We start from the raw sequence: 26507 nt of genomic DNA on the forward strand, positions 1-26507 counted from the left end.
GTAACCACTTACCAGCAACTGGAGATAATATTTTTGCAGCCCTGCTTCCTTTGCCTGTTAGTGCTTCATTCCTTCTCTTCAGGGACAGGCTGAAAGGCAAATTTTGACACAATCAGCCCAGATATAAAGACCTAGAACAGGAATAAAATTAGAAGAAAATTCTGTCCAGAAGTGTGAAGGCACGTAGGAGATATTGACAATTTATCTTATCTTATAAATGCATCAGAAGCATGAGATACTGATAAACATGTTCTTAATGCACTATTATGAATGCTGGCCAGAGCTCCAGGGACAAAAAACTGATATTGACAGAGAATAAAAGATCAAAAATGCCAAGGATCATGCCAAATTAAGGTATTACCTTAAAGACCACCATTACTACAGTGCTCTAATACAGGTTTATTATTTTCCTCAATTAAATGAAAATGTTACTCGATAGTTTCCTTCCCACATCAGAAATACTCTCTTTAGATTTGCTTTTTTTTTTCATATTTAAACTTCTTTTTTTCTGGACCAAAAGTCCAAGCTAACAGAACAAAATGTCACATAGACGCATGGCATCATATAAAAGGGAAACACATCACAAATGGAAAGCCACATCTCCCCTCTCCTCACCACAGTCAGAAAATTAAACAGGCAAATTGCTTACAACCCACCTCATCCTTACCGCTTTACACACGTATCGTAAACCACTGTTTTGCTTAAGCCTTCTTTCAGTAAAAATTCAAAATATTAGTGTCCCACATGTACCTTTTGCAGACGTCACATCTTTCCCCAATTACATGTTTTCCACACATTACACAAAACTCTCAGCTTTTATTTTACCTTGGATAATAACTTTTCCTACAGCAGCTCCACTGTAGCTGACAGCAATGAGATATCCCCTTTTGATACTATGCTTTAGGAATTACTTCCAGGAAATCACCGCTAAATGAGTATCCATAAGGAAACACTTAGTGAAGTGGATATTCATTGAGGACTTAAGCAATAAACAAAAGCCCATGACCTGGGCGGAGCTAGCCCCTGTATCATGGGCCATGCCCACAGTGCAAGGAACAGGGGAAGAACCAGCATGCACACAAGCTACAGGTGGCCTTTGGTTTCCCATACCTGGAATGTGGGTCTGGGTAATCAAAAAAAATAAAATAAAATAAAATAAAATAAAATAAAATAAAATAAAATAAAATAAATAAATAACAAAAAAAAACACCTGCAGAACAGTACCTGATGTGAATGAATCCCCAACGCTGCAGCACTGAAAACTGGGGATGAATAGCATGACCTTCACCTTTACAACCACCATATGACTGTGTGCATGTGTTTATACATATTTGCATAAAAAAATCATATATGATACAAATCACACATACAATCACAAATAAACTCAAGAGAGGGACAAACTTTGCTCTAGCAAGATGTCTCAGATGCAATCATAGTCCTTAATAAAAAGGCTGGCAGTACCCTCTATAACCAGCCTATCAACTGCAAACCACAAATCAGCAAAAAACATGTGGGGGGATGGCTACAGAGAGATTATCAGTTACTGTTAAACAAAGTATCAGTCCTTGCTTTCCAGCTAAGTTTGCTTTCTGGGCTAAAAATTTCAGTATCTACTTAGAAAGAAGAAAAGTAATCAAAAAAACTACATAAGTTAGCCTGGCTGGATGACAGCTGTGGAGAATACGATGATAGTGTAAAAAACAAGGGAGAGGAATTACACACAGTGACCCCAAGAGGCATAACTGAAATAGCAGGATGAACTTAGGTAAGAGCGTGGCTTAGGCTACGCAGCAGAAAGCACTACTTAATAGCAAGACACGATATAAAGTAGATTATTTTTCCCATGGAAAAGGAAGTTATTTAAGACTCGACAAGATAAAACCGGAAAGCACAGCAGAGAAAGCACTTGTGAATTGATGAGGTCATGGATGACAACACTTAATAAATCCTGTCCTTTCCTCTTCCCATGATTAAGTTTCTCAGTAAAATTTCAGTATAGCAAATGACCACACTGGAAATACTTTCACTCCTTGGCTTCTGGTCCAGAAAAATACCTTGGATTTCATCAACATTAAGGTCAGATGTGTCATGCATCTGATGTAGCTGAATTATTTGAACACACTGAATTATTTGAACATTATTAGTAATATTAATCCCCTATTACTTATTCTTTGGCCTATTCCTGTAAAAAAAAAAAATATCTTTTGAACTCTGGACTGCTATAGCATTTTTTATTCGAGAATTTCAAAGTACTCCATAGACACATGTTCGACAATTGCCAAACTACACTGTCCAGCTACTTACCATGATACACAATTAGCAGGCAATACAATGTCCATGAAATGCTCTGGTGTTGCACATGGCCACAGGAAATTACAGAATTAAAACTAAGGTCAAAAAACAAAAACAAAATTTGCTGTTCCCTCCAGTCCAATACCTGCAGCACTAGGAATCAGGAACTAGCAAAGGTTTAGGTGCAATGATGAAACAGGAATTCCTTGACATGAGCAAGTATTACATCAGAAAATCAACTGCTGGATTTGAGTGTGGGGATTTTTTTTGGTGCATTATGTTTTGTTTCTTTTTAATTATTATTGCTATTCTTACAGTCTTACTTTACAAAACATTCTGCAATTCAGTTCAAAAAGAAATGGAGTAATATTAAAAATGACAGAGAATAGTTTCCTCCTGCTTTTTCTTCCCTCTGAACTCTTATGTAGAGTTTTCCAAGACGCACTCAGGAGCACAGATGAATTTGAAACACAGAATTTTCTCCTCCTGATTAAAAATTTCCTCTTATGTCCTGTCCTATAAGACAATCAAATAAATATATATATATATATTTTTTAAAAAAAAAAAAAAGCATAATTATACTCAAGGCTTCCTTTTGATACTATGGAAATCTTGCTTACTATAGGAAATGGTTAAACTGTAATTCATTACATTTGTGAGTGAAATCCAAAACTTCCCTTGATTTACCACCCTTATTTTAAAGGATCTGCTCTACGACGGATAGGATCTCACTGTCCATCAACACTAACTGCAGGAAAGGAGAGAGAGAGAAAGCACCACAGCAGCAGGGAAAAGTTAACAAGTTTTCACAAACTAGAAAATAATAATTAAGAGATGATAATATCACAACAATCAATTATCATTCTGACCCCAAAAGAAAAATAATCAACACGAACAGCAGCACAAAAGGAAAGCACATGTTCTCTTAAAGTGTTGAGTGCCATGTCATAAAGCTGAGATACTGTACCACAAGGAGCAATTTGGCAACGTGCAATAGAACATCCAATATGTACTGGAGAATATAACAGCTGTTTCCTTTCACACCAGTCCACGGTCTTTTCAGGTACGTCATCCAAATTCCCCTTCTTTTTCTTTTAAGCAGCTACAGATTCAAAATGTTGGTAACTATTCCAAATATTGATACTACTCATCATTCTCAAATTGCTTATTGATCACAAGAGATGCAGAAAGGAAAAGCACAGGCCATTTTCTTCCCTTGGACTAAATGCCAGAAGTAAAGACTTCTGTACAAATGAACACTGACCAACCCCCTTCAATGATATGCATGCCTGCAATTAAAAAAATAAATCTCCCATCCCCATAAAAGGTAGAAATAAAACAGTGCTGAGTTTTAAACCATTTTTTTTTAAAAAAAAAAAAAAAAAAAAAAGGGAGGGGGGAAGGAAAGAAAAACATCTTCCCACACCTTGACTGGTCCTGACTTGATGTTTAAACTAAATTTAGGTGTGGATTCCCATTAGAAAGGAGAAGACAGTTTAAGGAAGCCATCTTTTCTGCTTCCTCATACATAGGTTCCAATATGATGCCACAGGACACAACAGGGGTCATCTGGGCTGAGTCTGTGCTTGAAATTCTCTGCAGGCTTGCAGTAATGCACCTAAACATAAGGCTAGCAGGAACATGCAACCCATCCTATTAAAATTACAGACTTCATCCATAGCAGAAGTAACTCCCACTTGCTACAGAATGCCAGGACTTCTGAGGACATAATCTATAGCTTACAAGAAAAAGCAATAGGAAAACACACATGAAAATATTTTTTCCAGTCAACAGCATTAGTTTGCATAAAGAGAAGTTTTGGCTTAAAAATTGTTCTTGCCTCCTGACGTCAAATAAAGTTTAAGACAGAAAAAGGAGACAAGAGGAGACTTCTGAGAAAGGCCTCAAAAACATGATGCTTATCACACTGCCACCTGGCTTGCATTTTTCTATAAAAATGCATTATTTCCTATAAAATTTCTACATTTGGTTTATGATAAAATGAACATCCAAGAAATTTGGAAATATGTATGGAAAATCTCAGTTTCCAGCAGCCTAAAGGGACTGTTACAATATAGCAACCATGTAAGAATGCACGCAAAGATGAATTTGAGAAGCTCCACTGATGCCTACATTATTTAAGAACTACTTTACTTCTATGCAATTGCATCAGATATACTACCGGCACAAACAATAATACTCAAACATGTATATAATAAAATATGAGTTCAATCCACAGCAACAATTTAAGCACTTTTGCCAGAGACACATGTAGAATATATATATATATATATATAAACACTGTTTATGTACAAAATATGCTGCGAAGAAAGAACATGTAATCACAGAAATCATATTACTGATATTATCAATACAGCTGGTGCAACATACATCTAAGTTACAAAGTAAAATTTCTTCTGCAGTGGCAAAACTTTCAGCAGAAAAGGATGTTATGCATTTAGTTTCCAGCAACAATAGGATCAGGATGCCTCAAGCATAAACAACAAATTAGGTGGTTAAGTAGAACAAGAGCCCCAGCCTCACAGCAGTGGAAAATAAAGTCTAATATTTACCAAATAAAAACACGTAGAACCTACTTGTTAAATTGTTCAATTAACCTGTTGTTCTCTGGACGATACAATACTGAGGCACTGTGTATATGGACTGCTGCCTGGGTACTGCCTCTTCAAGGCCAGTTTTAACACGTGGGCCTGTGTGTTAAACTCACCAATATAACCTGTGTAGTCATTTCTCATGGCTATGGAAAAAAATAAGAAAAATGGTACGTGGAGGCTTTGTCTTGAAAATGGAAGTACTGAGGCAGGAAATCCTTGTTAAACAATGAGAGTTTCTAAGGGAGGTTAATTTAACCAGTATCTGAGCTACAATTGTACAGATCAAGCGTTAGCTATGGTTTCATTAACAGAATTCAACTTAAACGGGATATTGAAGGAGGAACGATTCACAGCCACAGAACCCCAGAATGGCTGGGGTGGCATGGCCCTCTGGTCCAAGCCCCTGCTCCAGCAGGGCTCCCCGGAGCAGGCTGCCAGGGCTGTGGCTTTTGAAGATCTCCAAGGAGGGAGACCCCACAACTCCTCTGGGCAGCGTGTGCCGATGCCGGGTCCCTCTTGCAGTAGAATAGTGTTTCCTGGTGTTCACGTGAAACCTCCCGAGTTCCAGTTTGTGCCCGTGGCCTCTTGGCCTGTCACAAAGAGGCTCCAACGCAAAGACGACACGCTAACTGCTGTTTATTTCCAGGCCCCACAGCGATCCCACCTCCACGCTGCACTTTCTTCTCCCTCCACCACTCCCGCCTTCCTCAAGGCCACAAACACCCCAGGGACGACCACGCAGCCCTCCAGCTACACCCACCCGCCGCTAAACGCTGCCCGGGCCGGGCTGCCTAGGCCGCGGGCCCCAGCGGGCCGAGGTCCAGCGGCTGTGGCCGAGGCAAGGCCCGCGCCGCCACTCACCGCCCCGCCGCGCGTTCCGCCGCCGCCCTGCCCCTTCCCCTGCCCTGCCGCCGCAGGCGGCGGGAGGCGGCTCCGAGAACCGGCGCGGCCCCGTGCGCTGCGGGCGGGGATTAGCGGCCCGGGCGGGAGGAGCCGCCTGGTGTCGGCAACATGGCAGCGGCCAGCCGGGCCCAGGTGCTGCGGCTGTACCGGGCCCTGCTGCGGGAGAGCCAGCGCTTCGGCGGCTACAACTACAGGTGCCTCTCCCTGCGACCCCGGGGGGTTCGGGGGTGGAAACGGCGGGGTGGGGAGGAAGAGGAGGAAAGCGGCAGCTCGGCGCTGCGCGCACGTCCTGAGCTTGGGGGGCGCGGAGCAGATAAGGGGGTGTTGCCCCGCCGGGCTGCGGGCCCCTGAGCCTCCCCTGCCGGGTGGAGATGGCAGGCTGAAGGAGATCCTGTCCCACAGGACCCTGCCCCAGGTCTGGCCTGGGTCAGCTGCAGCGCTGCCCGGGCTGGGTTCACTACCTAAGCCTGCTATCGCACGCTGTACGTAAGCTTGAGCTCAGGGTGCTGAGCACGCTGTAAGGTGTGCTTGCCTAGCCATGCAGGTTGCTGTATGGAGCTGCTGTTTGCTTTCTGTGGTTATCTGTGAACGGTGAACGGCAGTATTTGGGAAAGGGTACGTCGACTTGTGTGCTACAAGCATAGGCCTAGTCACGTTTGGGTGCCTGGTCATATTTGGGTACCCACAGCATTCATAGGGGCTGCTCCCCATCAGCACAGGCACGATTACATTACCTACTAGCAGCCGATTCACTTTGCCACTCCGTTGAACCGCAGAGACACGTGAGCTACCTTTGTTGTGAATCACCTCCAGCCTGGCAAGAATTGTGGAGCTGGAAGCAGAAGCCTTTGAACTTGCATAATGGCGTGCTCTGCACTCTTCAACGAATAACTATTCCCCAAACTTCAAGTGCAGGAAAGTGCCCTGAGAAGAAAGGCTGCAGGGCCAGATCTCAACTGGAGCTCATGAGCCTTTATTGCTGACTTCTTGCAACTGTGCACGTGTGCATCACTTTCCCCTCCTTTAGTTTCCCGGCTATCAAAACTTCCCCCTGCTGTCTCAAGTATCCCAGCTTGCTGTTATTCTGGACAGTAGCAAGAGGATCACGTGTATCGGGGACAACTTGAGGCTGTGAGAGGTGTGGTTGCTGAGTACTTGTGCATAGTTTCTTGTCTGGGCCGCAGTGTTTCCAGCAATGGGCTTGTGCTGGGGGGCCATCAGTGAGAAAGCTGGGCCCATGGTGCTGGGAGGAAGCAGGCCAGCAGCAACTGGTGGTACCAGCCTCACACCACATGTGGGCTGCTTCTATCCTGCTCCTTTCTTATGGAAAGCAAGGGATGTAAGAAGCTGTTGTCATCTCTTCTGTGTAAACTATACCCAAAGTCCACACCCCCACCAAGGTTCCCCAGAAATCAGATATACACCTGGGGGTTGCTCAGCTGTGTGGAAATTTGGGCTTACAGCTCAAAGACCAGGCTGCCTATCACACAACAACAAACATACCGGTGAGTGTTTTTATACTAACAACAACTTTTACAGCACTGAACTCATAAGGTATGCATTTACCTTGGGTATCTGCTATCTTTTGGTGCTATATCACGGTGTAAGCTTTCACTTTTCCTAAGAATAGATCTTGGTCAGTTTTGTATGGCCTTGTCCTTAGATATTATAAAACTGGCAAATGCATAAAGTCTTGGTGTGTATACATGTTTGTGAGCACTAAACTCAACAGCAGTTTCTAGTGGGAACCAATTGGCAGCTATTATACCAAAGGATCTGCTGGGACCACAACAACCCTTCTGCCTTGGTTTTTATGCCACGCCCATAGCTAAAACGGACGGCCTGTGAGCTTCTTTTCTGATAAGCAGTTCTGCTGTGTCCTTGGGGCTGCTGTAACATGATATTGCCATACCCTGGAGTAAACTTAGTGAACTTGTGAAGAACCAGCTTGTACCAATGTAGGACAGACTGAAGATGAATCCTATTGATTCATGACTTCAGCTGGAGAACTTCAGAGCATGGTTGCAAACAGTGTATTTATAAGTGTACATCTGGAGGATGGTCTGCTGGTTATTGTCTCCTTTTGTTTCCTATGCTTTTTCTCTGAAGTGTGCATATAGATTGTGATGTAAAATTGAATATTTTTGTTGTGTAAATTTTCTATTCTACATGTTATCTTCTAATATCAAATTGTCTTCTGCCACCCCAACAGAACTTTTACTGCTATAAATGTGAAAAATAGCATTAAGCTCTTAAAGTAACTGTGGTCACCACTGACCATCTTTAGAATAATAGCACTCAGGATCATCTCTGGAGTCCAGCACTAAACATTATGGAGTGTTCGACAGCCCAGGTGTGCTGGCCAGGTTTTAACAGCAGGGGAGAATTTAGTAGACAGTAAGTAATTTCTTGTCTGCCATTCTGCCCCATTACCCATGCAGATGGTCTGAAGAAGGAAGTGTGATTTGTACTGGTGGAAAATCAATACATGAAGGTGGAAGACGTTAAGATTTGAGTCAAAAAAAAAAAGGTGTTTCTTAATGAGTGTACTGTTTTCTTCTGCGTGTTTGACAAGAAGTAGATCCCCTGATGGTTTATAACATGTCAGATTACAATCTCAAATTCTATTAAGGTGGTAATTTCTAAATAGAATTTCATTTGCAGTTTATATAGCAGCTTTATGTTTATCTCTTTCTGGCATGGAAAACAAAAGGATTTATGAACCTGTAAAAGCTGATAAAACATTTGATAGCCAATGAGGGTAATCTGAACTTTAAGGTTTTTCGTTTGTATAATGTGGCTGACACTCAGTGGTCAAAACTCATTGGAACTGAGTGGCAGCGTAGTGTAGGACTGGAGCAGGTCACCCAGAGAGATCTTGACATTGCCATTTTTAAAGTTTTTGCGACAGGTTTAATAAAACTGCATCATGGCTGACCTGGCCTTGCTGGGTGTAGACCTAATTCAAGTAGGAGTTGGGTTAGACAAGCTCCAGAGATTCCAGCTAATGAACGCTACTATGATTTTCTGGTCCTCAGTCTTCCTTGAAGATAAATACTGACTACCAACTTCTGAGAAACATCATGTTACTCACTTCCTGCTGGTCTCCTTTCTCACTTTTTAATTTCTTGTAATTATGAGCAGTGTCACAAGCTTCAAATCCCTCTGCAGAAACTTTTTGCAAATAATTTCTTTGTTTAAGGTGTTGTTTGGTTTATCATATATTTATTTGTTATCCGTTATGTTCTGCTAACTGGCGGATATTGTATTTTTTCTAGTTTTTTTCTTGTCCATATAAATCACATTTTAATGGAATTTGATTTTTCTGTTAGAATGTGCAATATTACCTGATTAATAAAACTACCCAGAATATAGAAGAACCAGGAAAAGAAATAGGTCAAAACAGCATTTGCATTGGAAATAAGTGAATTGAATGCACCCGATTCCACCTGAGCCGTGTCCTTCAAGGTTTTGCAACTAGTAAATCTGTTTTTTTTTTCAAATATCTGCTACCCTAAGAACACCAATAAGCAAAACAAGTTACACTTTTTTTATTCAGTGTCAGTTGCTTTTCCTGCTTTCAGTAATGTAGCTGGTGACAGGATTTTGATTTAATCCTTTTTCAGAAAGTGCTTAGCACTTCAACAAACTTTGCTTTCCATCAAGTGATACTTGACTGGTTGCTCTTCAAGTTTGCAGTGGTTTAACTTTAAAATTTCTGACAGCATATCTGACACCGAAGTGCTACTTACCTCCTTTAAAAATAGACTATTGTAAGCTGAGCTTTTAATACAAGGCCATAACTTCAAAAGTAATATTGAATAGATTTGTTTTTAAAAGTAAACTATTTTTTTGTTATTTTTTTGCAATGGATTTTATCAATGTAAAAAAATCTTAATTTTAAAAATCTCAGAAGTTGCTTGTGATAAATATGGCTTTTTTCTTCTTATTTTTGAATTAAAGTTTGGGAAGTGAAAATCCAGGGCTTCTACTATGTAGGGCATAGCATTGTTCTTAAGTTGGTTTTAGTCTTTTGGCATTAAAGCTGTTCTTCCAAAAAATGTTTGATTCCTGTGTTTTTGTAGTAGGTTTAATATCTCAATGTACTGTAAACAAAGTGCTTACTCTTTTTATTAGTGACAGTGAGTCTAGGTGTGTAGGAAAAAAGTCTCGTATTGATGTTCACTGTCATTAAATTTGGCATGGATGTCCATATATATAGATGTGTGTGTGTATATACATATATATGCTGATCTATATTTAGAAAAAATATTTAAGTTGACAAACATTCCTTTGTATGCAATAACTAAACTGTTTTTTGCAAACAGGAAAGTGAAAGAAGGTAGATAGAATGGGTGCCAGCTGCTGTTACATAAAGATTAATCAGGGCTTCTGATTTAAAAAAAAAAAAAAAAAAAAGAAGAAGAAGAGTGCTGTCATTGGACAAAGGTCTGGTTTACCGATGCACCATTTCATTGTTTCTGTTGCTGTTCCACTAATGTCAGTCTTTTCTGTTTTGAGTCTTCTTTTTAACTGCTAACCAAGTTAAAGTCTTACTCAGATACTGAGTGTGCTGATCAACTTGTTGGGCTAAGGTAAGGAACTGGGACATAATAAATAGTATGTCCATATACTACTGCTTTAATTTTTCTATACTCTGCGTGATACGATTCTTAGATAATAGGCAGTGGAGAAAGATGTGAAACTTTGCTATAGGGAACTGCTTGACCATAAATTTGACACAAGATATTCAGAACAATTCTAATCATGTTCATCTTCTCATCTCCCAGATGGAATTCCAGGTCTTTAATTTTTAAGAAGCGTCATGAAAAGTCGTTTTGTGTCTTATTAAATTCCATTTCATCTTTCTGCCTTGTTTTTAATCTATCTTCCAGGTGTTTTTTTGTTTTGTTTTGTTTTCTTACAAACTTGTTGTGTTGGTGCCTGTAGTGTTAAGAGGTGTTGGAGAGCGGTTACGAGTTGCTAGAGAATTAATGCAACCTTTTCTTCTACCCCCGATGCTAGCTGGGCACAGGCACTGCATCCAGCCCCTTAATACCTTGTGTCAATTAGAAGTAAATGGACTTTTTAATGGAGCATAAATATACGATCAGTACATCACAGTTGTTCCTTGATTTCCTTCTTCCTTATAGGATCTAGATAGTTTCTTACATGCTGTGATTTAGTTGAGTATATGGGACATTTGGAAAGAGGGTGACCGGGGGAAGCTCTTTGTGCGAGAACTCTCTGCTTTGTCTTGGCTTCTGTCTCAGCAGTTTGACACCAAATAAAATTTAAATTTAAAAAAAAAAAAAAACAACAACGTTTTTTTCAAAATGGTATTCTTTCTCTTCATCCTCTCCCAACATATCTTATTCAGCCACGTTAATGAAAATCTTGCTTTGCTTCTGGGATGTGGAATCTGGTCATTGGTTCTTTCACACCTTTCTTTCTCAGCTAATTTAGCAATCGTGTTAAGATTTTCCATGTGATGGTTATCCAAGCTGGATACGCTTTTTTCTTGCTAGTTCTCCTAATGATGTTTGTGATTGATGAGATCTGCCCACAGATTGTCAGCTCTGGGTATGACATTACTGTGTATTGGGGTTGGGGAAAAAAAAGACTAAATGGTGCTGATATTTGTTTTGTAAATTAAAAAAATCCAAACAATAATAACAAAACAGAGACATGCCATGGTGTAGAAAGTACTGTATTCTGTCCTAAGTGCTAGTCTGTAACTGAGAAATCCAGAGAAATTAAAACTGTCAGTTCTGTCCAGAAGAGCTGTCCGACTTCTTTGTAAGAGTAAGATGACTGACATGCAGCCTTACAGTATCTTTTTTTTTTTTCCCTTGACTGTGCAAAGGAAATGTAATTGCTGGCTGTGTTTCAAGTGATAATAAACTTAAGGATTTTTTCAGTTAGTTTCCCATGTGATGGGTATGTGGCTATCCCTGAAAAAGCATTTTTTGGGGGGAAAAAAAAAGTCAGGGCTGCAAGCAGCTGTGGTATTTGTGAGCCCAGGGTGCAGGGGCAGTTCTGGCAAATGCTGTTCCCCATGCTTGTTTTGGCTTGGCAGCTTTGTGACCCAAAATCACAGACAAACAGGAACAAATTTTTTTTATAGAGCACTGACATTTATTCGTGGTTGGCCCTATTAATATTATCTCCTTCTCTGGTTAGTTAAATTTTGGTTATTATTTCAGTGTCACATACTGTGCAGATCTTTGGCAATAACGTTATTTGAGGGTCTTTTATATATACTGCCTTGTTCTACCAGAATCAATATATCTTTGACTAGAGGTGTCAGTATTGCAAGGTGGTACTTTTAGGATAGGAGTTTCGGGAAAGACTAAGAGGATTACACTCTCAATTGTAGTAAAACATGGAAATGTAAGCACTTAGGAAGAAAATCTAGAGGCATAAAAGCAAACATGATTTCGGATTGTCAGACTTTGGGTCTGACAGTAGTGAAGTATATTCCATTTAACTTCAGTATTCTATATATAAAATATTTTGGAAAAACAACTAAAACATTCTGTTCCAAAAAATGTCAAAACATAACCATTAGATACCATTCTTCTCTGAAATGGAATTTTAAACCAAATGGAAACAATTTTGCAAAATGGCCTGATTTTTTTTATTGTAACTTCCCCAGTACTAAAATATTCCATCAGAATTGTTGGTTGCATTCATTAGGAGTTGCTTGACTAGACTTAAAAGGATTATGATGATTGTCATTTTCCAAATGCATTCACTTTGGCCCTGTAAAATGTTCTTCAAAACGATAAAGGGTATCTACAGATAAATTTTGATGTAACTTTATTGTAATATTATTGTAACTTTTTTTTTTTTTTCCCCAAAAGAGGGTTTTAAATACTAATGACATGCAAGGAAGAGCTTGGATCACAGAGATGGCATCCAGAGCTTTTAAAAAATTGAATTTTTATAATTGGAAAACAAATGAGTAGAGTCTTCCTCAAAAAAATAATGGACTTTGTTATTTTTGTAAAGGCACCCAAATTGAGTAAATCTGATATGGTTGTTATCCAAGACATTATTTACATTATTTATATAGCACCGTAGAACAGAGACATTTTTCTTCTTATGTACAATTTAATTACCAGTAGAATTTGTTTGAGAACTTATGAGAGTAATGGTAAAATTACTGCCTCTGGCAATGATTCATGCCAATAGATGTGTGCGTATGAGTTCTGGTAACCGAAATCACTTTGCAATGTAGTAATAGCTCTTAAGTACTGAAGTACTGTCCTAGCTCACCTCCTTTCTTGCTCTTGGATGAGGCTTTAACATCGAGCTCCTGACTATCCTTCCTTATGCTGCCCACAATGAGAAGTCGCTGGCCTTGTAACATTCAGACTTATTCAAGACACACAAGGCACAAGCTATTATCTTCAAGTATTCTTTAGAAGATTAGAGTTCTGGATTTAAAAAAAAAAAAAAAAAAAAAAAAAAAGTGATTTTGCAAAAAAAAGGACACTGCAGGTGATCAGAACCACTGCTATAGCAATTCATAACAAGAATACTGTCTGAACTACATCTTTGATAAAGCTCTTCCTATGGTTTCTGGTTTTACTAACCACAAAAATGCAGCCTCAGGATTGTACATGGTTGTTTGTTTTTCCGAGAAAGACAGGCATGAAAAGAAAACAAAATCTTTTTTTTAACATGTTTTAATATTTGGGCCAGTCATTTTGTGACTGTTCTATGCATACCTCTCCATGAGGACATCCTTAGTGAGGAGTATTTTGGGGGACTCTTCTTGATGTTACAGTCCTTTCTGAAGAAAGATGATGTCACAAATCATTCTGACAATATTCTTCTGGCTAGTTATGGCATTAGGGAAAACTTTTTTTTTTTCCCCCTTATATATTTTTCTCCTTTTTATTCTGTTCTGCTTTACCTCTTCTTTGTATGAAATTCTAATGGTTTTCTCAGGACGCAACTTATATTTGAGCATTCAGTTTGATAATAGCAAAAGCATTCAGTTGTGTTCAGATGCTGTATTCCATAACAGAATGCATATTAAATAAAATCTCTTAAGTATTCCTCTGGAAAATACATAGGTCTTGTGCTATGAATGTGCTGACCAGCAAGACCAGGTATTTAGCCAGAGACTTTTAGTACTTATGATTTGACTTTCTTTAACATCATGTTTGTTACAAAGTCTTGGAAAAAGCTGTTGCTTAGATATATTTTTCTAACTTTTCTTTAACTAGGAATATTTGATTAAATCTCATTTAATTCTTCTAGAGAAAAAGAACCTACGCACAAAGTAAATAAAACTTCTGTGTGTACTTGCATTTATGTGGGTATTAGTATTGAGAGGTCAGAAAATCACTTCTGTTCCATACCAGTAACTGTTCTTCTAAAATTCCTATTTAAAGCAATAAATTAAGCCATTGTGGAAAACAATGTTGGAACCAAGATGGTTGTGTTAAGTCTTATAAGTTAATTTCCATCAAATTGCAGTGTTCTTCTTACTTGAACTCAGTAACATTTAGATGAACAGATGTTTAACTTAAATTGAGAAAATGTTGATTTATATTTTGGCAGAACTATGTTTTTGTATCTACTTCACCAAACCAATATTTAAATAAATGCAGCTGAACATCAAATCATCTGGAGTTTCAAAATGTCTAGCCAGATTCTGAATATGACAACAGTCAGAGTCTCCACAGACTTCATTGCCAAGTCTTGACACCCCTTCTGAGTCTGTTTGTCTGACATGTCCTGGATTAGATCCATTCAATACCTGTTTCTGGATTGTTTGCTCATATAAAAGTAAGATTATCTCATTTCAGCTGCCAGAGAGAAGTACCTATTAAAAAAAAAAAAAAAAAAAAGCTTTCCCTGAAGCTTTAATCATTTACAAGATATATATTGCCAATAATCACTAATTCATTAGGGTATTGAAGCCTATACAATTCAACTTCAATCCATGAGTTTATTTGGGCCTGAAATTCCTGGGAGAATAATTTACTCTATCTTCTGAGGTTGTCATAGAGTTGTCACCATCTTTCTCATGCACAGCATGTGATTCCTGCTAATTAGTATTTGCTTGCAGGACACATGGTGGTGTTGCTCGGTAGTATTTCGTTACTGATACTAGTTGTTTCTTCAGCAAGCATCCAGAATATCACAATGCTTAGTTGCAGTCACAGGCAGGTGTAAGTATCTGTTCATCATTTGCATAAGAAGAAATGTGGACACACGTCTCTTAAGAGCCTAGGTGTTGCTTGTCTGTAAGCCATAATTCAGCACTGCATTTAAATATATAATTAACAGTACACTAGATTTATAGTAGACTTACTCAAAAAAAAAAAAGGTAAAAAAAAAAAAAGGTAAACATCATAGATGCTCATATGGAAACATGTTATGGAAACATATTGTTGCTTATCGACACATTGATGCAATGCTGGTTTTCCAGTCTTCCTCTTAGTAATCACATTATAAGATTTCTTTTGAACATTGACAGGCTTTTAGTCAATTTCAGAGCTGGGTTCCCTTGATCATGTTGAGGGAGAGCTTTAATAAACCATCTTAAACTCGTGCAGATTATGAAAATGGAAGGCCTTTTCCAGAGAACTTTCCTTTTACAAGGCCTCTATCTTTCTAATTTAAATTACTTTTTTTTCAGTGCAGAACCGAGCTGTTAGTTTGCAAAAAAGGGTGTCTATATGCTAAAGGTTCTGACTGCTTTCAGTAAACCTGCTTTGATTACATACTCTCTGTTCTCTAGGTCTGCGGTGTTTAGTCCATCTTCTGCACTCAGATCTTGTCTTTTTCCTCCAAACCAGTGTTGTGCAAATATCTTACATGGGAATGGGTTTGCCGAGTGGCTAATAGTACCTTTCCTGTTTGCTCAATAAACTCACCTGCTGTTATAAATTTACTGGATATGAACTCTGGGGGCATGGTGAAGGTCAACTGTCTATGCAATAACATGAATTCTGTAGCTTTAAGAACTCTAGCAAGGAAGAGTGGAAATATCTTTGCCAATTTTCAAGTTTTTGTTGGTTGGGTTCTTTTTTTTTAATTACTTAATACATGATTTTTTAAATATAATGATGTGGCAAGCCATTTGTTAGTGGCAGTCTGGTGGTAAACTGCGTATTTAAACTGACTGTCACCTAAACGGACTACTAAATGAAGTTAGATCTGTTAAATTATTTTTAAGTAAGAACACTAATACTCTGTCAGTATGTGCTTGCTTTCAGTGCTGTATAGAAATCAGAGCTCTAGGTGCTTCACTTAGCAATTTTCTCTGTTTTCAATGTGTCGAACAAATAAATTACATGTTATGCTAATCTCTTTTGTGGGAATAGAAAAAGCATTCATTTCTGTTTTAAGTTGACAATGTGGGTAAAGGGGGGCGGGGGAGGAGGGAGGGTAGCAGCTTGCATTTTTGTTTTGGTCTATGGAAAAGAAGCCAGACCTTAGGATGAGATCTTCTGACTAAAGTCTCAAAAGATATGCTGATTGAAACTAACAGACAACTTCTGTAGGGACTGGAGAACATGGAAGGGGTGAATACTAGGAAATACAAATAGTGGTAAACAAACTGCTGGAAAGACCTGAAAAAGGAAAATGAAAAATACATCCTGATTAGTCTACAAACTAGAAGGAGAATAACCCCATGATGTAGTGCATAGAGTAGGGATTTCTCCTCAGGACCCTGCCTGGTTTTTGGTGTTATAACTGATGTACCTCCCTTAAAAAAATAATTAAAATAAAATAAAATCTTATGCAACCTTTATTTTTTTTTTTTTTAAAAAAAAAAAAAAGACATTTGCCTTAGCTGGTTAGTTTTTCTATGACATGCTTACCCATTTTAATTTTGCTTAATAGTTCTATCACCCTTTATATTGGATAAATTATGCAGAATATCAACATAACTGGCAGATACTTAACAAGTGTTATATATAGTTTTGGTTGTTAAATACTGGAGAGCATCTTCAAAAAACTGATGCATTCAAGTTGGTTTAGATTACATTGTTAGAGAAAGGATGGTTTGAGCTCTGTCCCTTAAGTGAGCAAGAGAGGAGGATGCAATCAGTTTATCAAGTTGGCTTGTGGATAGCCACTGGCAAAAGTTCAGTGAATGTTCAGTGAATGTGCAGTTATAACACTTTTCTGCAAGCCGTGTTGGAAGAGCAGCATGAGAAATGTGGCAGAGGTTTCAGAAGCCATCGTTTATTTACGCTGTTAATTGCAATTAAGAACAGCAGATCTCAGTGTGGAAGGGGCTGGGTACGAACCATCAAACTTCATAAGTTTTGGGTTGAATCATCAATGGAATTCTCTGAGAAACAATCTCTTCGTACATCAGCGTGTGCCATCCTCTTTGTAGTCAATGCTTTTATTTATTTAAACATCAGAATGCTTCCTTTTTAGGAAAATGTTTTTAAATCAGTAGAGCTCAAACGAGAGCTCTTTCTCAAAAGAGAATTCAAGCCAAAAGGTTCCAGGATGTACTGCAGCTTGTACTATGTTTTGGATGTCTGATGGAAGTGCCTTGATACTAACCTGTTATGAAATTCCAGGAAACATCTCTGACTCATTTAAAATATCACAGCATTTTTCTACTCCAATAAATCAGTAAATAGTTTTTTCAGAAGAATGATCTTAGTGTGTAAACTGGTTTTGAAAGGATGGATGTTTATTGATTGATTTAAATAATTTTAGCACTACCCGAAGAAAATTAGATGTCTCACTAGTAATGCTTTTTCTCTGACTTAATTTACAATATGGGAATAAATGTTTAAGTGTTTTGTTTACAAAACAGGAAGAAGAAATGTATTTTGTGTAGCACAGAAATAGATCTCCAAATAGGTTTCCCGATTTCCAGAGCTACTGAGTGTATTTCTTACTAATTTTTAATGTGGTATTTTTGGTAGTATTTTTACACTTTTATGCATATAAGCGTTCTATATTGTAATTCCGCATTCTCTGAACTAGCAGCTGTACTTACTAACCTATATGGATTTTGAGGCATTGTTGTTGTTGTTTTTTCCAATAATTTGTTGGAATCCTTGAAGAAGAAATTCTCTATCGGTGCGAGTTATTGCTGCCATTAACTAGGGACCCAGTACTTCAGCAGCTTCTGTGGATAATTTGTTCTGAGATTGGAAACCTTTCTGCTACCCTAAAAAATGGAAGGTCATGTCGTGTGTCAGAGGAAAGGTAATCTGCCCTAGTCGTAAGATGTTATACTGAAAACATTATTATGATAAATAGACCACTCATCATATATCTTTTCCTCTCTTAATATCTCCTGTGGTAGCCTTAGCCAGTACTCATATGAGTTACTGAGTTTTAAGCCCAAGGTTAATTCCTCTTTTAGAGTAATTGTTGTGTGAGAGGAAGTTCTTCTTACAGCCGTGTGCCTATGGGACTGAAAGGAGTCTTTATTTGCTGTATGGCTGCTTCTTATATGTAAATAAAGGATAAAAATTTGCTACCATTGCTCATATCACTGAATCTGTATTTTCTTGTAACTTTTAATTAGCTAGTAAGTGCTATCTGGCTTTTTTTTTTTTTTTTTGTAACACATTATTGGCTTGAAACGCAGAATGTTTAGTGATATATGGATATACTAGTCTGAACTTATTCAATACAACAAGGTGATTTTTTTCCCCAGTTCATAGTATAAGCCTCTAAGAGAGAATATTCACAAATTGAGTGGAAAACTTTAAAAATTACTGGCCTTTCCCTAGGTTTTATCTTTACCTTTAACTTTTAACATCTGGACTTTATGTAGTTGGGCTTGACTAGATTAAAAGACAATAATGTGTACGTGTTTCTCTTCTTCCTGGACATCTCTGGTCTCTCTGTTATGGTGGTAAAATTAAACTCCTCAGTGCATGGAAGATAGGCCAGCAAGTTTACTGAGTGACTTCTGTTCACTGAACTGGCATATCTAAAGTTTTAAATTTCATCTAATTTTTCTGTCTGATACTAGATTGTATTTTTTATGGTCAGATCAAAGTATTGTTGTATGCTGGCATCAACAGTTTTGAGAGTGTAAGCCTGTGCACCACAGTTTTGGAGGTGGAGGCCATACTTAGGCCAGAAGAAACATTTTGGCTGGAAGCCACAGCCACCCTCATCTTCATAACTGGCAGATCTGCAATCTTACCTTGTGTTTTAGAGTAATCGTAGGAAAAATAAGAGGCAAATGGGTGTAGCCTTCTTATTCTTTGGTGTGCAGTAGCTTTCCAAGAGCGTTGTACATTTTCACTTAGATTTAGTATTAATTTGATTCATATGTTACCTCTGGACTCCAGAAAGACGTATGTGATCTTATGTAGGATATAAACATAGGCCCTGAGAAGAGGGATGTTTTTTTGTTGAAAGGTCTCAGGTACATTTTAGCTGACCATCATTATGCCCGTTTGCTGCGAAGGCCAATAGCTATGAGCATAGCTGTCGCATAACCAGCCTGCAGGAGGGTCTGGCTTTTTCAGTGCCTGTTTTTGGCAGTAGCAGCTGAGAGGTACGAGTAGTGGAGAGCCACACAGTGCAGAAAGCATGGAGATGCTAGCTAATTTATGTGGATGAAAATTGGCTGTGTCTGCCTCAAAAACTCAAATCTGTGTATCTGACATGGTCTGTGAGTGAGCTAGTTTCTCAGCTTTACCAACCAGAATTTTCTTTTCCCTTCAAATCTTGCTTCTGTTCAACTGTTGTTCCTTCTGCTCTATTATCCTGTAAGAAGCTACATACGATTTCTTGTAGGCATGAAATATCACCCAGAGTTTGTACCCATTGCACTTCTGGGTTAGTATTCTGCTACTGGCAGAGGTTAGGGTTCTCAGTCCTCTCTTCTTTTCTGCTAGTGTTATCATCTGTTAGACTTGTGGAGACTTTCATAGCCTGTAACTAATTAAACAGAAGAAAATACAGAAATATAAAATCCAGTTCTTGACTTGCTGTAGGTAGCCTTAGGTGACTTGCCTTAGGTAGCATTCATGGTGTATAAAACAGTCTCCATTTGGTGGTTGTTTGTTTTTTTTTTGAACCTCTGATAACATAATCACAGCAGTTTGTGTCTGAGCTTCCTAAAACATAGTGCCTTTGAACAATACATAAAATATTCGCAATCCAAATGTCTAAAAATAATATGCAGTACTCTGTAGGCAAAAAGTAGGATGGTGATTTTATTATGCATTCCAAATTGATTATTTTTTTTAGGTCTTAGATATGACTAATGAGCTTTGCATATATTAGAATTTTCTATGCTGCTTAGTGTTACATTGTAATTTCAAATATCCATCATTATTGTCAAAAGTGATGTTGCAAATTTGTTAAGCTAAACATGCAATGCTTTGCTATAAATGAGGGAAGGTCATTGAGCCATATGGTGATGGGAGGTCCGGTGGGGGATGGTTGTCACTGTTGACTGAGATTTAAGAAACAAAGATTTCTGGATCAGCTGTAGAGGTGATAGAGGTGGATGAAAGGATAAAGTTTGGAGAATAATGGTAATCTTCCAAATCCTGTAATTTCTAGTGTGTTATTTGTAAGCAGACAGAACAGGGGATCTGTTACTTCATGCGGATTGTTTAATAAAGGGTATTTGTGGTTTGTTTCCTTTGTAATGAGATCACTGGATTGTGTCTAATTTCAATACGATTCAGTATCTTCATCAATGACATAGATGATGGGATTGAGTGCATCCTCAGCAAGTTTGCAGATGACAGCAAGCTGAGTGTTGCAGTCGATAAAAGAGAACAAAGGGATGCCATCCAAAGGAACCTGGACAAGCTAGAAAAGTGGGCCTACGTAAACCTAATGAGGTCCAGCACATCCAAGTGCAAGGTGCTGCACCTGGGTCAGGGCAATCCCAGACATGAGGCTAAACTGGGAGAATTAAACATTGAGAGCAGCCCTGCAGAGAGGGACCTGGGGGTTCTGGTGGACAAAGAGCTTGACACGAGCCATCAGTGCAGCCCAGGAAGCCAGCTGCATCACCAGAGGGGTGGCCAGCAGGTGGAAGGATTGGATTGTCCCCCTCAGCTTTGCCCTCATGAGGTCTCACTTGGAGTGCAGCATCCAGATCTGGGGCCGCCAGTACAAGAAGGACATGGAGATGTGTGGTGGTTTTACATGGGTGGGGGGCCAAACTCCACCACAACCGCCCTCTCACTCCCCCGCCTCAAAGGGAAAGGGGAAGAAAAATATGACACAAAGGGCTCAAGGTTTGAGATAAGGACAACACGATTGCTCAACAATTATCAAAATGGGCAAAACAGACTCAGAGTAGGGAGATAGTATGATTTATTGCCTGTTACTAATAAGCTAGAGAAGTGAGAAACAAAGGAAAGAAACCAAAAACGCCTTCCCCCTATCCATCCTCCACCTCCTCCTCCCAAGCGGCACAGGGGAATGGTGGTTGTGGTCAGTCTACGGCACTGCGTCTCTGCCGCTCCGTCTCAGTCACTCTTGTCCCCTGTGCTGTGGGGTCCCTGCCATGGGATGCAGTCCTTGCTGAACTGATCCGGCGTGGGCTGCCCACAGGCAGCAGCTCTTCAAGAACCGCTCCAGATATGGGTCCATACCACGGGGTCCATCCCTCGGGAGCACACTGCTCCAACCTGGGTCCCCCACAGCAGCAGCTCCTGCCAGGTCACCTGCTCCTGCGCGGTCTCCTCTCTATGGGCTGCGGGTCTGGCCCAAAATCTGCTCTGGCAGGGGTCTTCCACAGGCCACAGTCTCCGTCGGTGCAGGCCCACCTGCTCCACCGTGGTCTCCTCCCTGGGCTGCAGCGTGGAACCCTGCTCCACCGTGGTACTCCATGGGCTGCAGGGGGACAGCCTGCTTCACCATGGTCCTCACCACAGGCCACAGGGGACTTCTGCTCTGGCGCCTGGAGCACCTCTCCCCCTCCTTCTTCACTGACCTTGGTGCCTGCAAGGCTGTTCCTCACTCCTCTCACTCTCCCTGCTGCTGTGTGGCGCAGTGTTTTTTTTCCCTGTCTTAAATATGCTCTCACAGAGGCGCAAAACAACATCACTTAGTAGCTTGGCTCTGGTCAGCAGCAGGGCCCTTACCAAACATGGGGCAGCTTCTAGATTCTTCTCACAGAAGCCACCCCTGTGGCTCCCTGCTACCAAAACCTTGCCACGTAAACCCACTACAAGTGTTAAAAGCAAGTCCAGAGGAGGGCCATGAAGATGATCAGAAAGCTGGAGCACCTCTCCTGTGAGGAAAGGCTGAGAGAGCTGGGGCTGTTCAGCCTGAATAACAGAAGGCTCTGGGGAAACCTCATTGCATCCTTTTAATACTTAAAGTAGGCTTATGAAAAGGATGGAGAAAGACTCTTTACTTGGGTAGATAATGATAGGACAAGGGGGAATGGTCTTAAACTAAAAGAGGATAGATTTAGATTAGATATAATGAAGAAATTCTTCACTCTGAGGGCAGTGAGGCACTAGCACAGGTTGCCCAGAGAAGCTGTGGATGCCCCATCCCTAGAAGTGCTCTAGGCCAGGTTGGATGAGACACTGGGCAGCCTGGACAAGTGGGAGGTGTCACTGGCCAAAGTCTCAATCCAGGCCAAACGTGTTGCTGTCCAAGAAGTTGGAATATACCAGGGCTTTATGCCTTGCTTCTTAATTGGGGAAAAAAAATGGAAAAAATAAAATAATAATAATTACTACTTCATCAAAGGCAATTTGTTTTGTACTGACAAGTGGGAATTGTTTCTAGCCAGCAAGGCTGCTCAGCACCCAGTTGGTTTCTAAATGAACAGTTCGTGTTGCCAAGACCTGCAGTATGGCTGGCTGTCTTCAGGGTACCTGTGTCAGAGACTGAATGACTTCTCTTCATAGAATGACAGGCAATCCCTAGCCAGTGGTGAAGAGAGAAATTTTGGCGACAGCATTGAACTAAAACTCTAGTATTTCTGGGAAAATATAATGGAATTTGTAATGGTGATTCACAGCAGGCTAGACCTTTATTAAGAGCTGTTCAGAAATAGTAGCACAACAAATGGAATGGTATACATCTGCCTCAAAAGGAAGAAGAGAGAAATCCGTCTTGTCAGGATTTGAACTTGTGGTTTAAAGGCATTCCCCGCCTGGTAATTGAACTGCAAACTACCCTGGTGTCCTGGTGAGCAGTTGTCAGGGTCTTGGGCGGTGAAAGCGTAGCAGAGAGCTGTTTGTCATTTTGAGGCCATCAGGACACTTTTCATCTGTGGCAAATTCTGTTTCTGGTTCCTGTAGCACATCCTTGCCTGGTGCCTCGTTAACTGAACAACTTGTTCGATGGGGTCCTTCACTGGTAACCCCCCTTTTTTAACCTCTTCTGCAATATAACACTGCAGTTACAACTCCAATTAAGATTAAAAGAACTCTTTCATTCGGGCATCTTTCCTTTTTTCTTTTAACCCTGACCTTATGAAAAGCACTCCCTTCTGCAGAAATTCTTTACGCTTAGAATTAACCCAATAACTGTTTTTATTTTTAGAAGTAAGGCAACAAAAATGTATGTTTCAAAGAACTGCAGAAATAGCCATAGTTTTCTGTGAACAGCACTTGTAGTATTCTGGGGACATGAAGATGTTCGAGCACTGAGGGTAAATCACACCTGATCAACTCCATTGTCTCCTGCGATAAAATATCTGAATTTGAGAACAAGAGGAGAGCAGTGGATGTCACTTATCTCTACTTTAGGAAGGCTTTTCAGTGCTGTCTCCCACAATATTCTTGTGTATAAGCTAGGATATTAGGGTCTAGACAGGTAGACAACCACACTATTTTAAGACTTGTTGAGTGCTGGGGCTTATAGGGTGGTGGTTAATGGTACGTGCTCTGCAGGAGGCTGGTAGCAAATATGTTGATTCAGGGGTCAACCCTGGGACTCATCCTGTTTCACATCTTTACACCCAGAGGAAGTAACAGTGCATTCTCATATAGCTTGCAGATGATGCTAAATTGGGAAAGCAGTTAATGCAGTTGAGTAGGACTGCCATCTGGGGTAACCTGGGAAGACTGAAGGAATAGGCCAACAGCAACCTCATGAAACTCAGTGAGGACAAGTGCGATGTCCCTTACCTGGGAAAGAGCGGCACAGCAACAGCACATGCTGGGACAGGCTGCTGAAAAGGGGCTGAGGAGCCCAACAAACTGGGCGTGAGCCAGCAGTGTGCTCTGTCAGCAAGGAAGTCCAAGAGAACTCGGGGCTGTATCAGCAGTTGCACAGCCAGCAAATTGAGGGAGGTGTTCATCCCTCTCTACTCAGTGCTTGTTAGACCACATCTGGAATACTGCATTCAGTCTTGCCACCCCCAGGAAAGATATCGATAATGTAAAGTAAATTCAGCAGAAGCCACCAAGATCTCTGGGAGCAGAAGCAGCAGCCCCAGTGAGGAGAGGCTGAGGGAGCCAGGTTTCCAGGCTGGCTTAGGGAAAAGCTTTTCCACAAGGACATTGAAGCAAACATGCAGGTTGCCCAGAGATGGTCCAGTTGCCCTCCTGGTTTTCAAGACCTAACTGGGCACTGAGTAACCTGCCCAGAACCCATTACTGACCTTGCTTTCAGCCCGAGGCAGGACTAGAGGCCTCCCTAGCTCCTTTCTGACCTCAATGTGATCCTGCCAATTGGGTAGTAATCCATGTTGTCATTGCTGAAATTATTACAAGCACTAACTTCTGCAAGGATAGTCGGAAGAAATAAATGCTTTTTCCCAAAAAGAGCTGCAAGTCTGTATATAAAAATGTGGAGGTATTTTATTTTCAGTTTTTAGATTAATTAAAGAAAAGGAAGCTTTAGAAATAGACATGGGTTTTACGAGTTTTTTGTCTTTCTCATCGAGGGCAGCTTGCACTGAAAAGGTTCGAGTTTTTATTAGAACGAGTTCTGTGATATGGGCACAAAATAACGAGATTTGCTTTAGAAGTAAGTAGTTAGCAAATTTTTATATCTGATTATATAGGATGTCAGATGTACTCAGTCACAGTCACCAGGTCTCAAATGTATTTTCTAACGTTCATCACGTTCATCAGCAAATGCCTTGTCATCTATGTCTGTTCGATACCTCAGCCTTTGAAAAATAAGTTGCTGAAATGCTGAACTAAATTTTGTAGTAGGGAGAAAGAGTAAATAGTAGCTTTTCTATTATTATTCCCTATAATGATTCACTATACCATTCCCCCTATGCCAGAAGGGCATACTTTCCTTATTTTTATCCCCTTCCTCTGTTCTTTTTGGGTAATCTTCTCTCATAAAGTGTAGCTAGTGCTGTTTTTCTCCTGACATATTTCTTGGCAATTCGATTGCAATTCATATTTTGTATATGAGCAGAGAAACCAAGTAACAGCTTTTAGGTTTCATTCTACATTTTTTGGGAAAACTTTGTCTAGGAAACAAATCACAATTTGTGATCAATTCAAAAAATTAAAGGAAATAATATCAGATTAATCAACAGTCTATGCTAATAAGATAATTTTTTTTTGTACTAAGTTTTCTAGCTCTTTAACCAAAGGATTTTTTTTTCCTTTTTTTTTTTCCTTTTTTTTTTTCCTGTCCTCCTATCCCACCCTACAGCTACTGCCCATTTGCTTCCCCCAAGCAAGTCCTGATTCCAGGCTTTGCTTTTATTTGACAGAACAGGCAGGTGTTTTTCTTACTGTGCCACCTGAGGTGGCAGTGCTGAAAAATGTCTAGTGATGGAGTTCCAGGAACACCTTGTTGATTAAAAACATTGTATCCACACCGTGCTCTTGTTCCTGCATTTAATTAGGCAAGTCACAACTACTTCCTTATGGAATGTAAAGGCTTTGGGAAGATTTATTGTCTTCATTGGTCCAAGTTGAGTTGTCTTGCCTCTCAGTCTCAAACACACTTCTGTCATCAGATGTTTCTTTTTTGTTATTAAGATGTAATTGTATGCAGCTTTTGCATGACTCTTATTGGTGACTTTTAATGAGACCTTTACAGAAAATGCAGATAGATACATTATACATACATATTTCCATATCTATATATATGGATGTATGGAAATAATCCTTCCCTCGGAACTAATGCTGTAATGGAGACATCCTCACTAATAGTAATAAAAGTTTAAGGTGCTAATTTTCTGCATTTTTTAAAATTCTAAAATCTTTCAATTTTTAAATTATATGTAATTCTGAAAATTCAGTTAGGCCAATCAATTTTGGTGCACATTTTGTTAGTAACAATGGAAAGTTCTGAGAACATATGTTATTGTTGCCTTAAATTAATAGATGTTCCAATCCAATAGATTGGAAGAAGAGGTGGTAAGAAAATACAGTTAGTGAAAGGAAACAACTGTCTTTTACAAGAAGGGTCCCTCACTTGGTATATTTTTATATTGTATATCAATATGTCACTTCTGTACATTGTCTACTCAAGTAAAAGCATCATATACTTTATTTCATAATTATTAACTACAGTGGGCTTCCCAGAGATTAAGTATTGATCTGTCATCTTAATTGATTAAACACAACTTAAATGAAAATGCATTTTTCCTTATTAGCTTATACCTTTTTTTAAAGTCTTGAACGTTCTAACCCAACAGACGCTTCCCCTACAATGTATGTCTTATTTGTACAGGTTGTGTATCACAATCCTCCTCTTCTGTATTTGTATAAGTGCTCAATGACAATTTGTAAAGCCATTATGTTTAAATGTACGTTGCCTGTAACT

General features: G+C 39.6%; 2 protein-coding genes and 1 long non-coding RNA gene across 4 annotated transcripts in view; 2 read left to right on the forward strand and 1 right to left on the reverse strand.

The window, feature by feature from the left end:
• LOC118161251 overlaps positions 1-91 on the forward strand; it is a 31656-nt gene extending 31565 nt beyond the window's left edge. The window contains exon 3 of the long non-coding RNA XR_004747912.1: positions 16-91. This is a non-coding gene — a long non-coding RNA (uncharacterized LOC118161251). The remainder of the gene's footprint in view (positions 1-15) is intronic.
• The window catches only part of FARS2 (phenylalanyl-tRNA synthetase 2, mitochondrial), a 265221-nt gene extending 259316 nt beyond the window's left edge, over positions 1-5905 (reverse strand). The window contains exons 1-2 of the mRNA XM_035316399.1: positions 5769-5905; positions 13-89 (exon numbers count right to left, since the gene is read on the reverse strand). The gene's annotated coding sequence lies outside the window, so the exon portion shown is untranslated. The remainder of the gene's footprint in view (positions 1-12; positions 90-5768) is intronic.
• LYRM4 (LYR motif containing 4) overlaps positions 5888-26507 on the forward strand; it is a 91070-nt gene continuing 70450 nt past the window's right edge. For both annotated transcript variants that reach the window (XR_004747910.1, XM_035316401.1), the window contains exon 1: positions 5888-6004. Coding sequence is in view for 1 of the 2 variants with exons in the window: in XM_035316401.1 (XP_035172292.1) it covers positions 5919-6004 (86 nt within the window). In the remaining variant the exon portion in view is untranslated. The remainder of the gene's footprint in view (positions 6005-26507) is intronic.

Source organism: Oxyura jamaicensis, chromosome 2 (assembly GCF_011077185.1).
Source record: "Oxyura jamaicensis isolate SHBP4307 breed ruddy duck chromosome 2, BPBGC_Ojam_1.0, whole genome shotgun sequence".
Taxonomy (NCBI): Eukaryota; Metazoa; Chordata; class Aves; order Anseriformes; family Anatidae; genus Oxyura; species Oxyura jamaicensis.